This window comes from Salvelinus alpinus, chromosome 7 (assembly GCF_045679555.1).
Source record: "Salvelinus alpinus chromosome 7, SLU_Salpinus.1, whole genome shotgun sequence".
NCBI classification, from domain to species: domain Eukaryota; kingdom Metazoa; phylum Chordata; class Actinopteri; order Salmoniformes; family Salmonidae; genus Salvelinus; species Salvelinus alpinus.
Genome location: NC_092092.1, coordinates 39,226,079 through 39,245,548, shown reverse-complemented (window position 1 = coordinate 39,245,548; position 19,470 = coordinate 39,226,079). Strand labels below are relative to the sequence as shown.

Here is a 19,470-nt window from a genome sequence, read left to right as displayed (position 1 = left end):
ACCATCTCACTGTACTTTTACAAAGTACTGAGGGACTAAATGTGCCTACGTGCATATTTCTCCCTCTGTGTTTGTCTGTGTGTGACTGAGACACGCGGCAACTATTGCAAAGCTGACAGGATCATTTAAGGTAATATATAATTAGTCAAAGGACGCTGGTCAGAGTTGTGAGTGTCTGTCTGTGAGTGGCAGCTGTGCAGGTGAGATACAGGCACCACGTCAAGTGTTAAAAAGATGGTTTGCGTAGCTGTTGTGTTGTTATTTCTTGACGCAGCACTTCAGACATAATACAAAACAATCAAAGTTTAAAGAACATGTGGCATATTTTGGGCAATTAAGATCACTATTTAAGATCTTTGCTTTTGTTTTTCCCTTTCTCATATTCAATATGACTGAATCAATACAGTTTTTGAAGGCATTGTTCATTTCCCACGTCTTATAATTTTGTGACAATGGAAGAAATATGGCTAATTTGCTTTTTATCTGCTGTTTGTAATCCATTGTATTGAACTCCAGCACAGTTTAAATGAAACGTTAAATTACATTTCAATGTTCATTGCAAAATTCACCATACACCTTTTCATGAATGTGAATACATTTTCAACTGTAATTGCATAGAATTATAATATTAAATTCAACGATTTTCAATATCACTTGCAACAAACTATAACGAGTAAAATATAAAAACTGTCAGTGACTTTTTGATACTAATGCTTATAAACATTGAACCTGAGAATCCTATTTATCCTGAGTGTCTGCATTGTGTGGTTTCGCCACCCCTTGTGTTTAAAGGAGTGTGAAAGACACCGTTTGTGGGGAGGAGGTTGGTTGTGTGTTTGTGTGCGGCTGATAGTGTGTTGGTGGAGGATAAGTACACAGACGGCTGGAGAACAACTGTGGGGGGGTTGCCCCAATCTGGCGTTGCCCAGATGCTGGGCCCAGGCCTGGAGCCCATTCAGACCCTGGGCAGCTTTGCATTAAACAGTGTTCCTTCCGCATGACTTAGTGCCAATGCTGCGGTGGCCCTGTTGGCCCTAGGAGGTGCCCCGGGAGGCCCTGACCCTTTCACACCCAGGGCCAGCCACCCACACTGGGGACCGGAGGGGCTTGATTAGCACCTTACCTGACTCTCCGAGGAGCCAGCGTCTTCCCCCAGGAGCTCGTTCCGCACCTCATCACTGTAGGCGATACGTGACCTTTTCTGCAGGGGGAGGAGGAAGAGGAAGGAGAGAAGATGAAGAAGACAGAAGAGGAGAGAACAGAAGAGGGGAGAAAGAGAAAACAGCGGGGGGGGTGGGGGTGGGGGGGAATAAGCCTTAGTGGAGTTGTCTTGGAAAAACATAACAGGCATTTCTTAAGCACGAGAGCCCCCTAATGGACCCGACTGTCAAAAAAAAGGCAATGCACCTGCGGTTGTGTGTGTGCACACTTGCGAAGTGATCTAGTACCAGTGAAATTGTAGAGATGTCCCCCTTTCCCACTTAAATAAACACAATCTGAAGAATAAAACCAACTACGGAGGGCTCTGGCACAGGGGCAGGGGCGGGAGATGTACAAGGAAAGTATCACTCGTCAGCGCTAAATCTTTTCTGGGGGCTGTCACTGCTGTCAGCACAGTGCAGTGGCAGGCTCTGTGATATTGCCGATACTGGGACTTAGACAGGGAATAATTCATCACCCATTGGCGTTCCATCAGATTTGGGATCCCTCTCCCTCTCCTCTTCAGAAGGGGTGGGAGGGAATGCCATGTCCCCCCCAAAAAATGACAAACACTCTTCAGTGTGCCACCTCCGATGCTGAAGGAGCAGGCCATGTGTAGCGCTTGTTTACAGACACCAACAGAAAAAATAGCCCGCTTCAAATTCCCTCCAAACTATATACACAACAGCGGAGAAAGAGAAACTGTTTACTAAGCCTCCTCGTCTTTTCTTCTCTTTCTGCCTTGACAGGACTTCTGTGTGGGCAGTGTGAGGAGAGCAAAATCACTGGGAAATATGGGCCTAAAAATTGGCACATCTATTCTAAAATCTTTCGAGACTCCTGCTTTTGCCAAATATTTTGTCTATTTCCTGTTTAGAATTTGTATTTAGAAGTTCAATCTAAAAATCACATTGTTTAACAAATATAGTAACAGTGCTACAGTATTTTTGAAGAAATAAGAATCAGATCTCTAAATCATTCATTGAAATAAAGTAGAGAAAAATATATAAATATGTGTGTCACCACGTTTTTTAAAATGTATTTCCCCGTAAACTTGACCAGTGAGTGGAAAGCCATCAGGGAAGTGATTTGTGTTGTTATTGTGACAGTGAGGGACACAGCCACAAGAGTAATTACCGAGTTGTCTGGGAAGCTGATTGACCAGGGCGACAAGCGAAAAACCATTAGATAAAGTGAAGCCCCCAAACAACACACTTTACAGGCATCAACTGAGCCACGGGGACCTGTGCTAACCACCGAAGGAACGACTGCGGGGAACAGCGGAATTCACAATGACCCAAATCAAAAACACAGCACCGCCATAGAACACACACAAATACAATCGAATGCCTTCACAATCCAAATGACAACATTTGCATCATTGTTGCACATGAAGTGTTAATACCTTTTTTTGCGAGCATCGACAGTATTTCCCCCCCCCTCTCTTCTGTGATTTGAACAATCCATTTTTGCAAACAAAATTATTCAAATACATCATTAAGAAATTTTGGACAGGATTAATTCTACCCCTAACTGGAAGTACAATTAGCCTTTCTTCCAAATGTGCAGGTTATGACAAAGTTAAGGCATGTTGTTAGTGTGAGTACAAAGACAAACATCAATCTGGAACAGGCAGACAGCGTAGAGTCATGTTTTGCCGGGATAACACCCACATCTCATTTTAGTGGAGCGTCATCTTAAAGAGCCGCAGCGTAACTTAGGAGAAAAAGACGGGTTGCCAGTAATTGAGACTAGAAGCCAGGGAGAAGGCTTGATTTGAGTACGCAGAGCCTGACGTCTTCTTCAAACCCCGCACAGTTTTGGGGTATTTCTAAATAGCTGTTTGTTACTGCCAAGAGTATCAACAGTTTCCACGATGAACGCAGCACAAATAAAACAGAAAATAAAACGAGCTGCAAATGCGACTGAACCAAAGACTACTGCTGCTCCCTACCCATTTACTTTTTGGTTTGAACCCCCCCCCCCCCCCCCCGGAAAAAAAAAGCATAACCCTTAGAGTGATTATTCCCTTTTCATTTGATGTAAAACAAGAGCAGCTGTGCAATATTGACTGTCTCACCCATTGATAGACTTTGATTACCGGTTGGGGTGTTATGCAAATAAGTGCACCTCAAACGGTTATCTTCATTTGATAATGTTTTGTCATGTGTGACTTTTGAGATCACACTAGTGAGCATAATTGAATGAGTAAGATCTATATATTTGATCGGGGTATATCGTGGTCTATAGTAACTAAGGTTGTTCCAAAAATCTTTTTTAAAAAAAGGTCTAAATCGTAGTTATTTAAAAGTAAACAAACCCCAAAAGAACTGTTCAGAAAGACAATGTCGAAAGTTTCTCATCCTAGTGTGTTGAAGACGGAGCGGGAAAAATGGAAATGACTAAAGGAACATGAAACCAGGCGACGAGGCTTTGTAATCTAAAAAGAATGAGCACGTTCATAAGATACCTTATTGACATAGAAAATACATCTTTCTTTATCCTTTCGAAAGGTCTTTCTTTTGTCACTTTTTCTAATCTTGGGTGAGACTTTGCTTCTATTCCCGGAAGCACAAAAGTACAAAAGATCCATCTTTATGCAAAGTGGCCGTCTTCTTTTTTAAAAACTCCACACATGTCGTCAAATGCGAAACGGAGGTTTCGGTGTCCTGTCAAAAAAAACACACACGTGTGTCTAACCTCTGTTGACATCGATGGGAGAAGAAAGAGTTTCTTTAACCCATCCAAACATAATTATATATGCATGCATAATAACTCATACTGTAAGATATGCTAATCAAGAACAATATCAGAGCTGGAAATTATATTCATGCAATTATGACAAAAAAAATTGTTTTAAGTGTTTTTATACCATTTCTGTTTACATACCTGCATGAGTGACTAGTTATATATCATTACTTTTCAGTAAAATAATAATTTGGAACAAACAAATCACAACCAGTACTTCACTTACATGAACATTAGGCTGAAGTGGACAATAATTTCAATACCCTTGGTTCATAGACCCAATTGACATTAGTCGCCTATAATTTTTTTTCTTCTTCAGAAGTCCACCTCTTAAAACTATCAGAATCATTTCAACCAAATAAACTCATCTTCATTGGTAAACAAGTTTTTTTTGGGGGGGGGGCGCCCCAACTAGCCTCTCTCTATACCCGTTGCAACAAGCGACACAAGGGCGTGCAAATAATTGTGGTGCCTGGAAAGCTGAAAAACGTAAACAGTTCATTAGAAGGGATATAAAAGGCGTAAAAATACCCAGGGGCAGGGTGTAATGAGGGGCCCTGAAGTTACTCTGCAGACGCTTTTTCCTCCACTTTTCCACTCATTCTTTTCATCCCGAGCACACGGCTGGTGGCGTGAAGAGTAATTAACGATATTGAATTTACAAAAGTGTGTTTCATTACATCTTTCTCAACAGTGGGAGAGCGGCAGGCCATTTACAAAAAAAAAAAAGTACTTAAATAGCACTTTTGCCACGACTCGGTGTCAGCTGCAAATTGTCATTTAACCTTTAATTTGCTGCTAATCAGCTCCACATACTGTTGAAGAGGAATCGGCATAGAATAAAAACCCAGTCGAAAAAGTAGAACATTTACTCCAAAATATTAATCAACAACAACACTCAATTATTATGACTGTATTGTTATCATTAATACCACTACTATCCTATTAAAAACCTTAGTGAAACGTGGCCACAAAGTAGACAAAAGAAAACCACAACCGCACAAAAACTGAAAACGCGACATCACTTCCTAGTTCCTACTATTGTGTCCCTGTGATATGTTCTCAGGTGATAGTGGTTCTTTTCTAGTTCCCCAGAAGCGGGGCAGAGGTGGCTGAGGGTGGCGCGGCGTTAAAAAGGAAGCAGAGATCTTTAAGCAGGCAGAAGTATCACAACAGCGTCTTCAATAATGCATCTCATCCTGGCAGGGGGTTTAACACTCCACTGGCACAAAGAACAGCTCTCACACACAATTGTTGTTTTTGTGTCACCTCCTCTCCTTTAAGACAAACAAATTGGCAGAGGTTGTTCAATTAAGTAAGTGCTTCTTTTTGGTGCATTTGATACATTATCAGATAAAGGCAAGCGGCGACAATTGAGATTGTCACAGGAGGGGTTTTCTGTGCCTTTGTTTTGATTTCTGGTTTCATCAAATCCACTACTCCTGTCTATCATCAGAGGGAGTGTGTACTTGTGTGTATGTTTTTATGTGGAATAAAGGGCCTTGCAAGCTTGTGTGTGTGTGCGCGTGTGTATGAGATACCTCCTTCAGAAATTGTCTGTATGTGTGTGCATGTTCTCTGTGTGTGTGTGTGTGTGTGTGTGTGTGTGTGTGTGTGTGTGTGTGTGTGTGTGTGTGTGTGTGTGTGCACTGGCCTGTGTGTTTTCTTAATATGACTGCAACAGTAGTAGGGAACCTAAGCCGTAGATATCAGCACGGGGCCTCTCATTAGCGCACAGGTTGGCGCTTTTGTGGCTTTAACACACACACGGCATTGTGTTTCACAGCCATGAAAAGACTAAATGAATCTCACCAGAGCTACAACACAAACACAACTAAACTCAAATGACCAAGGAAAACAATAGCAGAGGAGCTATAAACACATTTAAACTGGGCTGAGGAATTGTCCCATATGACAACGTGCACTCAATCCATTTCAAAGGGCCTTCATGTCATTTCAGCATGAAAATAATATTGTGTATGTCCATAAATACTAAGTACATACAAGAAACATAACGAAATGGGTCAGACTTGCACTTTCAACGTTTAAATGTATTACATTGAAAACAAATTTGTACTTAACCAGGCAACATTACACAATATTTAGATAATATAATATTACATCATATTATGTTACAATATGTCATATCATGTCATATTGTGATGTAAAAATGTGATGTTAGGGGATAGCCTTTGTTTAATGGGATATTGTTATGATGGGGGTCTTTTACTCTTCCACCACTGTAATACGTGCGCTAGATTTTCCTGTCAAAGTCGTTTCTAATGTTTAAGTAGAGCCGAGATCAGTCAATAAGCCTAACGACTGTACCCGCAAAGCAAGAGGGTGAGCGAGAGAGGAGAAAAAAAACGATCGCAACTGAACTCTAAACAAAAGAGCAAATTCAAGGGGCTTTGATTGAAGAAACGGCATATACTTTTTGAAGGCCGGGGAATCATCTCTCAATGGTTATTTCTTTAAGGCATGAGGGCCGATTAAACCCAATATTAAAATACGGAAGCAGTTCTAATGAAAAATCAAAAGCCTGGCTTCTTTTCCCCCCCCCGCTCTTTCTCTCTCGCTCTCTCTTTCTCTTCTTCTCACAGTACATGAATCCCGGGTTGTATGAGGGAAGAGGAGAGCCAGGCCCGGGCGTCGGTGGTGCAAACACACAGACAGCAGTGCAGAAATCAATAGAGGAGAGCCGTCGGGGAGGCAGCCGGGCGAGAGGAACCAGAGCGGGGCCCGCTCGGATCACAACGCTGGCTTCTGGCGTGCAGTGGGGAATAAAAGTGGGCCTCCCCGGGTCAGCGCCAGAGAAAAAGGTGAGATTAGAGGGGAATGGATGAGGGATTTCGGGGGGGGGGTGGGCACACGGTACGGGATACCTGGCGAGCCAGGGACCAATCGGCCCATTAGCCTGTGGCTACCTACATATGGTTCACTGAACCCTCCACTGAGAATATTTTTTCTTTTCTTTTGCGTGAATCTGTCTTTCTTTTCTTTTTCTTTAAAAAAAAAAAAGAAGACCTTCACTTTTAACCCTTTCTCCGAATTGGAGAGTGTTCTCTTTTGACCTCGATTTATGATTCATCGTTGTTTGATGTCTATTCTCTGAGTGTTATCTAAAAAAGGTATAAAGTTAGACACAAAGAAAGAGATGCGGGGCCCATATATCGTTGGACTGCTATTGTTTGTGTGTGCGTGCCCAACTGCATCCGTCTATGGAAATGCACAGAAGACTTCCTCTGTCCCTCGCCTTTCTTCGGAGTAACGTGACCATTGTCTGGACTGAATGCCTCCAGGCTCCCTTATTACCATAAGAATACAGCAGCACGCATAGGGGCTTAGTCACATCATTAACTCTATACATCTATGTATACTGTCTTATTCCACTGATCAGACCACATTCAAATGCAGATGAGGTCCGTAGGTCCCTTCCAGCAGAGCCATTCCAACATGTGCCCTTGTGAACTTCCCTACACACTTCCCGGCGCGATGGGAATCCACCGATTTTGTGGCGGAATTCAGACCAGTTGTCCGAACTATAGAGACATGGCCAATTGAGGGTTGATGGGGGTCTTGTTCACCTCTTTCACATGGGTTTCAACAAGCCATAGAAAGGACACAGACAACAACGTCAGATACTCATCCTAAGAGTAAGTGTGCAGTTAAGTTCGCCAGGGCATAGGGCTAGTCTAAGGGCACATTCATATTATAAACACAGTGCAAGCAATATGCATGTGAATACCTGTCTCATTAATGTTTGGAGTAACTGCTACAGGTTGGCAGGTGCACAACGCAGTAATTCCATATGGATATACTCACGTCATCTATTCCACGTGTATTACAACACATAAGAAACCATGTTAGCTCTAGGTTTTTAACTACTCACATGAATAAGAATTTCATTCTAAGCTTAATTAGGAGTTGAACCAAAACCTATAAACCACTGAAATCAAATGACAAGATATGAAGTCATTTACCAATTAGGCTATACTTTATTTTACAGTCCACTTTTCACCAGGTATTAGCTTAGCAATTACAATGACCTAATTAATCACATTTTTGGTTTCCTTGGAATTATAAACAAACAGCCCTTTGTACCATTTGGTATTGGGAGTTGAAATGTTTTGTACCAACAAGTATACATGATCAAATAACTTCTTACCAAGTAAATACCAGCTGAAACAAGACTGTGAAATGAAGTGATACCCTGAATTCTGACTTAAATCCCATTTTGAGCGCAACACGTGAGCAAATCCAATTTTATCTACCATGTGATGTCAATGAATTGTGTAAAGATGCAAACACAAAAAAGTACAAATAAGTGAAGCCAAATAAAACAGAAGTGTTTAGTTTCACTGTGGGTGTGAGTTGATGCTCTGATGGCGACCAACCTCTGGGATAAATGAACAAATCCTTAATTCATCCTCTACAGTGTAATTTTGATCAAGGCCACAGCAAGATTCCTCCGCAGGCTTCAAAACCAGCCGAGAAACGACAAAATTGTCGGTCGCAAAGACCAAAAGCAGTTTCTTTTTCTTTTGCATGCTCCCCATTAGAAGCACTTAAGCAAGAGCAAGAGAAATGCAATTCGATGGGGGAAACTTTGTTTCCATTTACAGATTCCATCGCAGGGTAAACACATTGAGCTAACTGGGAAAACCCACTGAGTGTCAAGGAAAACTGTAGATGTCAAAGTTCTCCCTTTCTTTCCCGCTCGCTCTCCAGACTCGTTTCTTAAAGGAAACCCCCCCCCCGCCAAAAAGAGGAAAAAGCCCCCCAAAAAACAGCGGAAAAACAAGACTACTAGATGTATTCATAATGCATTTCATTAAAATTTCATGACTTTTTCATACTTAAGCCAGTCTGGAAAAAATATAATAATCTGTCACCTATTCAAGGCCCTCTTGTCAGTGCATCACTTGGGTGTGGGTGTCACGTGTCAATTCAGGTTTACACTGGTGCGTGGAACAGGCTTGAGGCCCTGAAACAAGGGCGAGGACAGCACTGGGAGGATTGGGGAGTGGATGGGAAGGGGGGGGGTGATATTATATCCCCATGTTTTTATGCTTCCCCCTTATTATCTTTAGTCCCCTCTCAGTCAAGTCACTCAATCAAATAAGCCCTGAGGACAGAGAGGACCTGCGAGGCCCTTACTCCAGGCAGACATGTCTAACAGTACTGATCACTGTCAGTGGGGAGGGTGACGTTCTCTGCGTTGGAGAGGACCCCAAGATAAGCGAAAGGAAATGTTCGCATCAATGAATAATACACACTACAAGACACATTCACACACACATACAAATGTAGGATCTTAATTTGAGCCAGTTTGCTACAGCAGGAAAATAACCTAGCGTCAATAGGAAAAGTGAATTATAATGAGGATTGTAATTAATGGACATTTTTGAAGGGGTTGATAGATTTTTAATAAGGGAAAATCAAGTGGAAATTAACTTCAGAAGCTTTTTAAATTTCAAATAGACTACAGGTTTTAATGCCACAGAGTGATCAAATTAAGATCCTACATCTGTAATACAGTGCCTTCAGAAAGTATTTATACCCCTTGACGTATTACACATTTTGTTGTGTTACAGCCTGAATTCAAAATGGATTAAATAGTTTTTTCTTTCTCTCACCTAATCGACACATAATATCCCATCATGACTAAGCGAAAGCAAGTTTAGATATTTTTGCAATTTATTGAAAATGAAATACAGAAATATCTAAATAAGTATTCACACCCTTTTGCTATGACACGACAAATGTAGCTCAGGTGCATCCAATTTCCTTTGATCATCCTTGAGATGTCACTGCAACTTGGAGACTGTGGCCAATTCAATTGTTTGGACATGATTTAGAAAGAAACACAGCTGTATAAGGTCCCACAGTTGACTATACCATGAAGTCCAAGGAACTGTCTATAGATCTCCGCGATTTGTGATGAGGCATAGATCTTAGGGAAGGGTATACAAATATTTCTAGAGTGTTAAAAGTTTCCTAGAGCATAGTGGAAAATTTAAAAATATGGAACTACCCAGACTCAAAGTTATGATGGACTGTCATTTCTCTTTGCTTATTTGAGCTGTTCTTGCCATAATATGGACTTGGTCTTTTACCAAATAGGGCTATCTTCTGTATACCACCCCTACATTGTGACAACTCAACCGATTGGCTCAAACGCATTAAGGAAAGAAATTCCACAAATTAACTTTTAACAAGGCACACCTGTTAATTGAAATGCATGCCAGGTGATTACCTCATGAAGCTGGTTGAGAGAATGCCAAGGGTGTGCAAAGCTGTCATCAAGGCAAAGGGTGGCTACTTTGAAGAATCTAAAACACATTTTGATTTGTTACAATTTTTTGGTTACTACATGATTCCATATGTGTTATTTCATAATTTTGAGGTCTTCACTATTATTCTACAATGTCGAAAATAGTAAAAATAAAGAAAAACCCTTGAATGAGTAGGTGTGTAAACTTGACTGGTACTGTATAGTTATCCATTTTGAATTCCGGCTGTAACACCAAAATGTGGAATAAGTCAAGGGGTATGAATACTTTGACGGCACTGTACATACCATTAAAGACACATTTTTGCAAGAGAATTTAGGAATTGATTTACCAACAGTGCATTATTCGCACATCATTGACAAATGAAAACTGATTTATCACAATCATATGAATTGTTATATCGCTTTGACCACAGCAATTGGCTGATTATCACACTGACAGAGAACACTCTACTGCAATTTCCCAATGCTTCAGTTCCTCATGTCTCCGGGTAAGAGAACCATCACAACACGGTTGGAGTAACCAGGACTCTTCTCCCCTTCTGGTGACTCAGTCCTTCACCCTTCCACCACCACCATTACACCACACCATAAACACTCTCCCAACAGTGAGACTGTAGAGGTTGATCCATTAGAGGCTGCAAGCCCCATCTTTGTGTCCAAAAAAAGGAGAAGTCTTTTTACTCAGTCAATCCACAAGAAGCTCGGGAAGAGCTGCTGTGTAGAACGGCTTCAAAATGAAAGGTAGAATTCATAAGCGGAGAAAAATATAGATTGTTTACATCTTAAATCTGCGTTGGACTCTGAGGAAAGAGAGAAAAAAATCCTCTCAATCCAGGCAATTTCCATAAGAAATATGATATTTTTAATCTGGATGTGTGACTGGACTTTGGCGCTATTGATGACTTGTTAACTAGAAACATATAAATCATAATCTGCATTAACTCCTTAATGGTACACAACGAAGACTGAAATGTTTTAGGGAGGACAAGCGCAGACGAGCCAATTTAAGGGGATTTATAGTGTCTAACATCCAACTAATGTTGGTCTGTCATGTTTTGTTTGTAGAAGTCGCTGTAATGGAGGATTGGGTGCAAATTACACAGAACCCCCTAGCTGGATTACAAGGACGTTGTGCCATGATCAGCTAAGTACAGTGCTTGTTCAATATCCCGTCAAACCTATACGTAATACCATAATTATTAAGCATCTTCGATTTAAATGTGAAGAATTCTGGATGGCGCTTAAACTAGATATATTTTGAGAAAGGACAGCAGGACATTCTAATAAAGTGGCTTTACAAACCTTTGGTGACAGTCTTTTCTCCGTTACATTCCTAACAGAGCCCATAAACATAAGTTCAGGAGAACTAAGTACCAAAGTTCTACAGTCTCCATGACCATGAACGAAGACCTCATTTATACACTACTAAATGTACCATGGACAAGTTGGTATGTTTTTTTCTTCTTCAATCCCCCATATTGAAGAAAAAAAAGGAATGAGCCAGTTCTATGCAGGCTATAGATACAATTAAACACAAATGTTAAGTGAGAAGCTGGTCTGATGGCAATTTTTTTTTCATCAGCACCACAATGCCTACTTCGCCCATGCTCTACCAAGGTTTTCTAGCACATATTTTTGACATACTACAGCAGCTACAGTCAGGCCCAAAATGATTGGGACCCTTGATAAAGATGAGAAGAAAAAAAAAAGACTATGAAAAAAATCTTGTTTCAGAAAACTAGGTATATTTCGCGCGTCACTACTTCACAGGAGAGCCATTTGAACATAACTTTATTTATTTATCAAAATGATATTTTTGGCAGAAATACCTTCTGGAACGTGTGAACTTTCATGCGCCTTAATAACAAACGTGTATGCCATCTGTGAATACGAATAAAACATTTTAAAATTTAGAGCCTAGTTGGTTTATCCACAGAAAAAGCCAGCAACCAATCCGCTAGCCATGATTGGCTGCGATAATGAGTGGGCTGGACATGCCGAGAAATGAGTTTGGATTGGTCTGCAATGTAGCTCGCTTCTGTCTATAACATGAGCTGGTCAGTATGTGTAGGTAATCCTTTCTAACGTGGCTTTATTGAAAGATATCGCGTAGTAGAACTGCATAAGTGTTGCTCTCCGCTTTCTGGAAGACCGAGTTTTGAAATGAGGAATGCACAGTGCATTTAGAGAATGATAGCTAAGGAGATGGACAAAATCATGTCGTTTGATTGCAAATATGCAGACGGAGTCGAAAAGAGAACACACATAAGGCTCATTGTATAAAACACCTGTCTACGGATTACATCTTCAAACTAAGGGCAACCATGGTATCTGTGACAGAGAGGGAAAAGTGTCCATCCAAGTACATAACCAATCAAAAGTTCAAACACCTACTCTTTATTTTTTACATTGTAGGAAAATAGTGAGGACACCAAAACTATGAAATAACACATATGGAATCATGTAGTAACCAAAAAAGTTGTTCTTCAAAGTAGCCATCCTTTACCTTGATGACAGCTTTGCACACCCTTGGCATTCTCTCAACCAGCTTCATGAGGTAGTCACCTGGAATGCATTTCAACTAACAGGTGTTCCTTCTTAATGCATTTGAAACAATTAGTTGTGTTGTGACAAAGTACGGGTGGAACACAGAAGATAGCCCTATTTGGTAAAAGACCAAGTCCATATTATGGCAAAAACAGCCAAAAGGCACATGGAAGAAGTGTTTCTTCTTATCGAAACAATTAAGAACATAATTTAAAACCAAAGAAGAAGCAGAGATGGTGCTATGACCTGGTCTGACACATGACTGATGTACATTTAGTATACATTTCGTAGTTAAAAAGGATCTAAAAAGCGTATTTTACAAGGATTCTTGAATTTGGAAATGGTGTAATATTTATTTTGGTCACACAGGTCTCCACCTTTGTTAAGGGGGAGTATATGGGCCGCAATCCAGACCCTGGGGAAAGTGCCCGAAATAATTGTAAGTAAAAAAATAAAAAAAAAGTGTAAAAAAATTCTGCAAATCAGAAGAGCAGAAAAGCTGCAGCAAGTAAGGATCAAGCAAATTAGCCCCAGTGGATTATTATAAAAAATATCTATCTATATGCACACATATTCATATATATACACACACATCCAATTAAAGACGGAAGTTTACATACAATTTAGCCAGATACATTTAAACTCAGTTTTTCACAATTCCTGACATTTAATCCAAGTAAAAATTCCCTGTTTTAGGTCAATTAGGATCACCACTTTATTTTAAGAATGTGAAATGTCAGAATAATAGTAGAGAGAATGATTTATTCAAGCTTTTATTTCTTTCATCACATTCCACAGTCAGGTTTGTAGGCCTCCTTGCTCATGCACTTTTTCAGTTCTACCCACAAATTTTCTATGGGACTGAGGTCAGGGATTTATGATAGCCACTCCAATATCTAGACGTTGTTGTCCTTAAGCCATTTTGCCACAACTTTGGAAGTATGCTTGGGGTCATTGTCCACTTGGAAGACCCATTTGTGAACAAGCTTTAACATTCTGACTGATGTCTTGAGATGTTGCTTCAATATATCCACAATTTCCCTTCCTCATGATGACATCTATTTTGTGAAGTGCACCAGTCCCTCCTGCAGCAAAGCCCCCCCACCACATGATGCTGCCACCATCGTGCTTAACGGTGGGGATGATGTTCTTCGGCTTGCAAGCCTCCCCCTTTTTTCTCCAAACATAACGATGGTCATTATGGCCAAACAGATCTATTTTTGTTCCATCGGGCCAGAGCACATTTCTCCAAAAAGTACGATCTTTGTCCCCATGTGCAGTTGCAAACAGTAGTCTGGCCTTTTTATGGCAGTTTTGGTGCAGTGGCTTCTTCCTTGCTGAGCGGCCTTTCAGGTTATGTCAATATAGGACTCATTTTACTGTGGATATAGATACTTTTGTACCGGTTTCCTCCAGCATCTTCACAAGGTCCTTTGCTGTTGTTCTGGGATTGATTTGCACATTTCGCACCAAAGTACGTTCATCTCTAGGACACAGCGCGTCTCCTTCCTGAGCGGTATGACGGCTGCGTGGTCCCATGGTGTTTATACTAACGTACTATTGTTTGTACAGATGAACGTGGTACCTTCAGGCGTTTGGAAATTGCTCCCAAGGATGAACCAGACTTGTGGAGGTCTACAATTCTTTTCTGAGATCTTGGCTGATTTCTTTAGATTTTGCCATGATATCAAACAAAGAGGCACTGAGTTTGAAGGTAGGCCTTGAAATACATCCCCAGGTAAACCATGCACAAAGTAGATGTCCTAACCGACTTGCCAAAACTATAGATTGTTAACAAGAAATTTGTGCAGTGATTGAAAAACAAGTTTTAATGACTCCAACCTAAGTGCATGTAAACTTCCGACTTCAACTGTATGAATGCATGTATGTATCTAATTTTTTTGACATCAATCTTGCTCAAGGCGTCTAGTACATCACAAGAGAAAGTTCTTGAAATGAAAACAAAGATTCACCAGAAATTGACGGAACTATAGGCTGGGAGAGGGGCAAGCAGCTGACTGACTGACCTGGGTCAATTAAACCACAATTTCTTTCAAATAAAACAAAAATGTATACAATTTTTTTTGCACATGCAGATTTTTTGGGACGCAAAACCCACCACTGGTGTGTGTGAAATACTTGTTCTCCCCACTGTATATATATATAATCTGACCATAGCACCGGTTCCAATGCCATTTACCAGGATTTATATTTGTTGGATGACATGAAAATTGAGCTCTTTGGCCACACACACCAGTGGTGGGTTTTGCGTCGAAATAATTATACATATGCATAAAATAACCCCATACCTACTGTAACATATGGTGGTGGCTGGTTCATTTCATGAGGCTATTTTGATACCACTGGTCTTGGTGCCATGGTTAAGGTCAACTGAACTGTACCCAGTACCAGGACATGTTTGCCAAAAACCTGGTTGCCTCTGCCAGGAGATTGAAACTTGGCAGCATTGGATCTTCCAGCAAGACAACCACAAGCATACATTGACATTTCACAAAGAAACTGTTAGTTGGCCACAAAATCAAAAATCTCAGTCTTCGGACATGAACCCAATTGAAAAGCTGTGGTTTGAATTGAAGAGGGCAGGTCATAAGCTCAGACAAAGGATATCAAGGATCTGGAAAGATTCTTTATGGAGGAACGGTCTAAGATCCCTCCCAATGTGTTCTCCAATCTCAAACAACATTTTAGGAAAAGGCTCAATGCCATTATCCTGGCACGGTGAGGTATTGAAAACAGGGGTGCCAAAAATTGACCCCTACCTTTTTTGGTGGGGAAAACAAATGATATATATCTGCACAAATGTATTAGTATAAAATATAATTGTAAAATAAATTGTGAGCATACAATATAGCTCTGTATTTGTATTTTTTTTATTAATATTTTTTGCACATCTTTCTCAAAAAGGTGCCAATTATTTGGACATGACTGTATGTTGGTCTGTTATAATTCAAACAACATGTATGCAGGTTGCTTAGCATTCAAACGTTCTCAAAACGGCCAAATTCCTACTCATAGGAGGTGCTCCCACAATGACGAAATAATGTGATTCGTACACAAGATCATGTATTGCTTTCTCTCCAACTCAGACGAAGACAATTTCCCATATACTACCATTAAGCTTTTTTCAAATTATTATTATTATAATAAGAAAGTACGCTTTGCGTTTATAATTACATTATTAGACTATATACACAAATAAAACATTTTACACTGGTGGGCCTCCCGAGTGGCGGAGCGGTCTAAGGCGCTGCATTGCAGTGCTAGAGGCGTCACTACAGACCCGGGTTTGATTCCGGGCTGTATCACAACCGGCCGTGATCGGGAGTCCCATAATTGGCAGGGTTTGGCTTTACTTTGCTCATTGCGCTCTAGCAACCCCTTGTGGCGGGCCGAGCGTCTGCAGGCTGATCTTGGTCATCGGGTGAAAGGCGTCTCCTGACACATTGGTGCAGATGGCTTCCGGGTTAAGCGGGCGAGTGTTATGAAGCGCGGTTTGGTGGGTCATGTTTAGGAAGGACGCACAACTCGATCTTCGCCTCCCGAGCAGGTTGGGGAGTTGATGAGACAAGATCGAAATTGGGGAGAAAAAGGGGGTAAAAATGTACACTGAACAAAAATATAAAACACAACATGTAAAGTGTTGGTCCCATATTTCATGAGCTGAAAAAAGATCCCAGAAATATCCAAACGCACAAAAATCGTATTTCTCTCAAATGTTGTGCACAAATTTGTTTACATCCCTGTTAGTAAGCATTTCTCCTTTGCCAAGATAATCCATCCCCCTGACAGGTGTGGCATTATCAGGAAGCTGAATAAACAGCATGCTCATTACACAGGTGCACCTTGTGCTGGGGACAATAAAAAGGCCACTCTAAACTCTGCAGTTATATCACACAACACAATGCCACAGCTGCCTCAAGTTGAATTGGCATGCTGACTGCAGAAATGTCCACGAGAGCAGTTGCCAGATAATTTTGTTAATTTCTGTACCATAAGCCGCCTCCGTTTTTTAGAGAATGTGGCAGTACATCCAATCGGCCTCACAACTGCAGACCACGAGTAACCAGGCCAGCCCAGGAACTCCATATCTGGCTTCTTCACCTGCGGGATCGTCTGAGACCAGCCACCCAGAAAAACTATATGACCAAATAATTTCTGCACAAACTGTCAGAAACCATTTCAGGGAAGCTCATCTGCATGCTTGTCGTCCTCACCATGGTCTTGATCTGACTTCAGTTCGGCGTCATAACCGACTTCAGTGGGAAAATGCTCACCACTGGCACACTGGAAAAGTGTTCTCTTCACGGATGAATCCCGGTTTCAACTGTACCGAGCAGACGGCAGACGTATGGAAGGGTGAGAGCAAGCAGTTTGTTCACAACGTTGACATCAGCAGAGAGCTCCATGGTGGCGGTGGGGTTATGGTATGGACAGGCATAAGTTACAGACAACGAACGCAATTGCATTTTATCAATGGCAATTTGAATGCACAGAGATAGTGTGACAAGATCCTGAGGCCCATTGTTGTGCCACTCATCCGCTGCCATCACCTCATGTTTCAGCATGATAATGCATGGCCCCTTGTCGCAAGGATCTGTACATAATTCCTGGACGCTGAAAATGACACAGTTCTTCAATGGCCTGCATACTCACCAGACGTCACCCATTGAGCATGTTTGGGATGCTCTGGATCAACGTGTACGACAGCGCGTGCCAGTTCCCGCCAATATCCAGCAACTATGCACAGCCATTGAATGGCATGGGACAACATCCCACAGGCCACAATCAACAGCCTGATCAACTCGAAGCAAAGGTGACATGTCGCACTGCACAAGGAAAATGGTGGTCACACCAGATACTGACTGGTTTTCAGATCCACGCCCCTACCTTTTTTTCTTAAGGTATCTGTGACCAACAGATGCATATATCTATTCTCAGTCATGAGAAATCCATAGATTACGGCCTAATGAATTTATTTCAATTAACTGATTTCCTTACAAGAACTAAATCAGTAAAATATTTTTTGGCATATTGATTATATATATATATATATATATCTATATATATATAGATATATATATTGTGAATGATCTCTGAGAAACAGTTCAGTGCTGCTGGGTTTCAAATCAAAAGTTATCCGTCACATGCTTCATAAACAACAGGTGTGGACTAACATTGAAACATTTACTTACAGGCTCTTCCCAGAAATGCAGATAGAAAAAAAAGAGAATAGATAAATTATAACATGAAGAATAAATACACAATGAGTAACGATAACTTGGCTATATACATGTGGTACCAGTACCTACCTAATCGATGTGCAGGAGTACAAGCTAATGGATATATACATAGGCAGGGATAAAGTGGCTAGGCACCAGGATAGATAATAAACAGAAGCAGCAGCGCATGTGATGAGTCAAACTTAGTGCAAAATCAATCAATGCAGATAGTTAACCAATAGCTACCCGTCTAACTAAACTATTTAGTCTCTTGGCTTGGGGGGTAGAAGTTGTTCAGAGTCCTGTTGGTTCCAGACTTGGTACATCGGTACCGCTTGTCGTGCAGTTTCAAAATAGAACCGTCTATGACTTGGGTGGCTGGAGTCTGAACATTTTTAAGGCCTTCCTCTGACACCGCCTGGTATAGAGGTCCTGGATGTTTGGGAGCTCGGCCCCAGTACGCACCACCTTCTGTAGCACCTTGCGGTCGAATGCCAAGCAGTTGCAATACCAAGCGGTGATGCAGCCAGTCAGGATGCTCTCAATGGTGCAGCTGTAGAACCTTTTGAGGATCTGAGGGTGCATGCCGAATCTTTTCAGCCTCCCGAGGGGGAAGAGGCGTTGTCGTGCCCTCTTCACAACTGTCTTGGTGTGTGGACCATGATAATTCCTTACTGATGTGGAACTTGACGCTCTAGGCCCGCTCCACTACAGCCCTGTCGATGTGGATGGGTGGGTGCTCGGTTGGCGTTTACTGCAGTCCATGATCAGTTCCTTTGTCTTGATTTGGAACTGAAGTAAAGAAACCTATAGCTTATGTCTCCTTGTACAAGATATCAGCGTAGAGCCCTGGGTAACTTCAGGCAGACCCGATTCTGTCGAACACACCAATCGAGATGTCCTGAAATACGCTCCCTGATACACAATGGACAGTACAGACCTTTACAGAATATACTAAAAGGGCCCAAGATGCTCACTGCATAGATACGGAATTCAATAGTTTCCCTAACATAGAACACATTTTCATTGAATTATTAATACTTCCACTTGAAGGTCATTAATAATCACTTAAGAGACGATGAAATATGAAAAGAAATAAAGGCTGTTACACAGATGGGATCGTTGCAGAAGAATGCTTTTTATTCCATTCACCTCACTGTGTCAGGTGATTAAATTGTTCATTAAACGCTTCAGAAATACATGAATTATCTCCCTGGATAGAGAGACTTGAAGCCATTCAGTCTAAAAAGGGTGTTTGTCACGCTCGACCAGTGCCATAAACTGGACAAGAAAACCAGATCGAGATCGTCTTGCCTCCTCAATGTAAAATCCGCCGTGAAGGGACTGTTGAACTTATGGATGGTTCAAATATCAAAAGATTTGTGAACATTGAAAAGAAAATCTATTCATTTCCTCACAAAAAAACAGGTGAAATAG

General features: G+C 41.2%; 1 protein-coding gene and 1 long non-coding RNA gene across 6 annotated transcripts in view; one reads left to right on the top strand and one right to left on the bottom strand.

Moving 5' to 3' along the window:
- LOC139580992 (uncharacterized) overlaps positions 1-19,470 on the top strand; it is a 587,892-nt gene that overhangs the window by 322,718 nt on the left and 245,704 nt on the right. The window lies entirely within an intron of this gene.
- LOC139580985 (vesicle transport through interaction with t-SNAREs homolog 1A-like) overlaps positions 1-19,470 on the bottom strand; it is a 170,193-nt gene that overhangs the window by 129,991 nt on the left and 20,732 nt on the right. For 4 of the 5 annotated variants that reach the window (XM_071410217.1, XM_071410215.1, XM_071410219.1 and 1 more), the window contains exon 4: positions 1,124-1,201. The exons of the other annotated variant lie outside the window; for it this stretch is intronic. In XM_071410217.1, the coding sequence (XP_071266318.1) occupies positions 1,124-1,201 (78 nt within the window). The remainder of the gene's footprint in view (positions 1-1,123; positions 1,202-19,470) is intronic. 5 annotated transcript variants of the gene reach the window in all.